This window comes from Saccostrea cucullata, unplaced genomic scaffold (assembly GCF_032062105.1).
Source record: "Saccostrea cucullata isolate Sc308-1 unplaced genomic scaffold, CSIRO_AGI_Scuc_v1 ctg5029, whole genome shotgun sequence".
NCBI lineage: Eukaryota > Metazoa > Mollusca > Bivalvia > Ostreida > Ostreidae > Saccostrea > Saccostrea cuccullata.
The window spans coordinates 88,689-93,200 of record NW_026939760.1 but is presented as its reverse complement, the minus strand read 5'-3'; the positions used below and the strand labels follow the sequence as shown (position 1 = coordinate 93,200).

Here is a 4,512-nt window from a genome sequence, read left to right as displayed (position 1 = left end):
GGTGAAAAATTTCAATTATCGACCGAGTAATGGACCCAGAAACACGGAGAATAAAAACTCCGCTCAGACACTATGGGGTATGGTATTTGTCACTCAATATCTCAGAAATAAGTCTAGAAACGTATTGCTATGTCTGCTTTATAGTATGTAGGACATACTAAATAAACTATATACAAAATATGAAAAAAATTAAATGACAGGTATTTTTTCAGCTAAAGGTCCTTCATCCCCTTAAGTCTCCTCCGAAGAAAAAGAATTGTTTGTATCATCAGTCCACAATAGAATAACCTCAGAAAATTGGTTTGATAAATATAAAATACATGGTACTGTCTTGAAATATAAGCGATATTTTGGTGAGGGTAAGAAAACATAATAGAGGGCGAGGCTTGCCGAGCCCTCTTACGTTTTTGACCAGAGCCCAAATATCGCTTATATTTCAAGACGGTTATCATGTTTTTTGTTTATCCTGCAAATATTTTTTATATTTGAACGTCCAAAACTATTTTTGACAAATTAGAGGCTTTATTAGGGCAGTGACCGTATAAAGCTTTGGTTTATTAGGTTACCTTTAGTAGATCAATGCAAGGGGTAGACTAGTAACCGGATAAACCTCTTGTCTTGGCATCATTATTATAGCCAATTGACCATTGTGCTACACGTGTATTCGTTTAGCAGTACGTAAATCCTAAACGAAGTCGACAAAAAGCTTTTTAAAGCTGATGTATTTTTGTTGTTGAAACCGGTTTTAAATAAATTTATCGTACACAGTATAAGTTTGCATGAATGCTTGCAATAAGAAACTTACGTTATGTAATGAATTCTTAATGATTCTTACCGGTCTATTCGGGAATGTTGAGAAATCCTTGATCATGATATCTCGTGTCAGCTCTGGGTCCAGGATCAGAAGGGACGGTTTGTGATACGTGTATATACTATTAATAACAAAAACAAAGTCCTTATGTTGAAAAGTAGTCTATATTTATGCCTTAATATAATTGTGCCTAAATTTAAAACTCCATTTTATAAAATTTGATTTATATAAAAAAGATGGATGTACCAATCATTGATTAATCTCTGAAAACTAAACGGATAAGAAAACCTCCCTAGACACATCAAATGAAATCAATTGCCTATAAAATATAGACATCCCACTCGATTAGTTACACTGCCATGGACCCTACTTACTGAACCAATGAGTAAACTTAGTATCATTAGTCATAATTAGTATAAAAGTAATTATCAAGCTTTGAAACTTTGTTGTCATATTTTATCCAAACTACTTATGCATTTGCAAAAAAGGTAATCTTACTATCATATTATTTGTAAATGTTCAAACTCAAACGAGACTGTTGAAACCTTGTAACACCAACTTATCTGTCAGTAACACACCTTAGATTATAACTTGATCCTATTCAGAACATGCTCTAAATACCATAGGTCTGCGGGTGATAGTGAAATGTTTTTACTACATGTATATTTGAGGAATTGATGATGGCAAAGCTGATGTCTTCTTGTTATGTTGCGTAGTTTTTAGTTTGCCTTTAGCCATTATAGGCAATAAAGCATCCAAATATGGAACAAATGGTCCTTTATTTTCCAGATAAATGTGATATTTGTTTATCAAGTCGACATTTGAATAAAAATAAATATAATTTATTGGTGTTAACGTCGTTTATGTATTTTAATGCATAACTGAATGCCACAGCACGTTCTCTTTTAATAATGTAGAATCAGATTGCGGGAGAAACAAGCACTATTTGTATCCATTAGAATTCTAACAGAAAAAAACATCTTAATACTGCATAGATATTGTCAACGAGAAAATTCTAGTATTTGTAATATTATCTTCAGAGTTTTTGTTCAAGAATCAGAATGATTCTTAAAAAAGTTTTATTTTGTTCTTAATCACACAATTCACATATTTATTGTATTGTGTATTAAGTTTATCGAAATATAGACTTGCACAGTATTACATCATAATATATGTATATATCATAATTTTTCAATATTAAAATAATGAGATCAATTTGATTATGTTTTTGAAATAAGATAAAATAAGTTGAATCAAGAAATGTATGAAACCACGGTTAGAGATAAATGTCGCTCCCATTCTCTGACAACTCTTTTTTGAATAATCGTAAATATCACAGTGTCTAATATATCACTGTTAATTTTAAACTTTTCCACGTCATTCATATCGATGAATTAACAAATGAATGTATTGTCACGAATAGCTCTCCCATAAATATGTAAATATGTAAGTGACTAAGTGACAATTTTTTATGTGAGACCACCATGTACAAACAATGACTTTGTAAGTTCAGTGGAGTACTTACCCAACAACCTTGTCGTACGTCGAATGCATTTTCAAGTCAAATTCTCCAACACCCTACGTGGTAAAAAAGAGATTGAAAACGTACCTTTAAGATTATTTAATATAGTATTTATTTTCAAAAAGGATATATATCGCTTTAATGATTACTATAAAAGTACCTAAAATTGCAATTGTATTTAACTAATGTCAATATTCAGTTTTTGAATATTAAATGAATAAATCCTAATTGATAAATTAATGTTTAAATAATAAATTTCATAAATAGAAATGCTGAATTATATCAATGACTTACATCTTTCATCAAAGGGCTAAGGCCTTTGAATAATGTTGGTTTAGGATGAGGGACACCACGTCTACTCCAAAAGCTCAACTTATATCTTGAATACCTTTCATTCAAAAGAAAATTTTTACAAAGCAATGCCTAGTACATATGTTGTTGTCCTAAATGAAATCTGACTAAATGGAATCTTTTCTTCAAATGACATGTTCCGCTGATTATTTATTTCATTTTATCAATTCAACTTTTGAAATTTATGCGGACTCCTTTGAGGAATTAAGTGTCATGTCATTATAAGTAAATGAAAGTTTCAAATTTCACATGGTTATCATTTTATTGATTCCTTGCGCTGAAGGAGAGGTGGGCCTCTAAAACATCAATACTTACATGTATATACTATAATTATTTTTCAAATGAAACATATGGAGACAACGATGAGTATTCAAGATCAAAAGTCCATAAAACAATACAAAATAGGAGCAAAGAAACACGGACCTCCAAAACATCGGAGGTTGGATCAGGGGCCATGGAGGAGTGAGCGTTCCCTGCCGACTGTTCACACCCGCCGTGTGCTCCTTTTCTTAAGAATGAAGAATCAGGTTGCGAGAGAAATAAAAACTATTTGTATCCATTAGAATTCTAACAGAAAAAGCATCTAAATACTGCATAGATATTGTCAACGAAAAAATTGTAGCGTTTTAAAAATTGTCTCTAGAGTTTTTGTTAAGAAATCCGAATGATTTAAAAAAAAAATATTGTTTTGTTCTTAATCACACAGTTCACAGATTTATTCGATTGTTCATTAAGGTTATTGAAATATGTACTTGTATAATATCACATCATAATATATGTATATCATATCGTTTTCAATAACAAAATAATATGAGATCAATTTGACGATGTTTATGAAATATGAAACAAAAGTAACATCAGGAACTTGATTTTGTATGAAACCACGGGTGGAGATAATTGTCGCCATTTGATTAGGAAATAACAGGAAAATCCATCGTCAATTCAGTGTAAAAATTGGACTCATAACTAGTAAGAAAAACGTAGTTCTTCTCAAATATCCTGTTAAAGTGAGTTTTTAATTACATCATTTTAATAAATGTAAATACATAAAGCATAATTGATAAAGGAATTCTGTCTTTTGTATCAATTAAACAATTACTAAACAATCAAATCGTAAGAGTAAGATTGAAATTACTGAAATACCATTTGAACGAAAAAACACAAAGAAACAGAAAGTAAAAAAAATCTAACAACTTTTTGCCGAATAAACTTTTAAAAGCTTACACCTTATTCAAAAGATACAAAAGATGTGATTTAAAGAATATTTGGTTTACGTTTATTACATGTAACTGAAAAGTAAAAGGATCCTATACTAATATATTCAAAATCATATTTATGTCAGAACAGTTAAACCGTATAATCTAAATTGAAAAAAATAAACTTGGAATGCAAGACTAAGTTTCGATAATGTTATTCTATTTTTAAAAAAGATATTTATAAATAAATTTCAAACTAAGATTGAGAAGGTGAGATTGAAAACTTACAAGTAAACAGACAAACAGAACAATAACAGAGTTAGGAGCAAAGCGGGCACATCAACAATCCCCAGAACCTCCATCTTCAGTCAGCTGTGAACTACTGGAATAAATGTATGGAGTGCAGACCCTGTCATATAATAGTGTTAACTTTGGTAACATTTACTTTATCTTACTAGGACTGACCCTGTCATATAATGGTGTAAACTTTTGAAACATTTACTGTTTCTAACCAAAGGTTTAACGTTCGCGTTGACGTGTATGTGCATAAGGGTGAGAGACAAGAAGGTTGTGTAAGGGTGTGTGAGAAAGGGTGTGTGTATGGTGTGTGTGTATGTGTGTGTGAGAGAGAG

The 4,512-nt window shown here is 30.9% G+C and overlaps 1 protein-coding gene across 1 annotated transcript; it reads right to left on the bottom strand.

Annotated features, from left to right (window-relative positions):
* Window positions 1-835: 835 nt before the first annotated feature.
* Window positions 836-4,272, bottom strand: LOC134253887 (probable cytochrome P450 6a13; the record flags this gene model as incomplete). Its single annotated transcript, XM_062736469.1, has 4 exons — window positions 4,169-4,272; window positions 2,628-2,721; window positions 2,337-2,389; window positions 836-932 (listed from the first exon to the last, which is right to left on the bottom strand). Coding segments are annotated over exons 1-4 (318 nt in total), but the record flags the coding sequence as incomplete, so codon positions are not given.
* Between the last annotated feature and the right edge of the window lie 240 nt (window positions 4,273-4,512).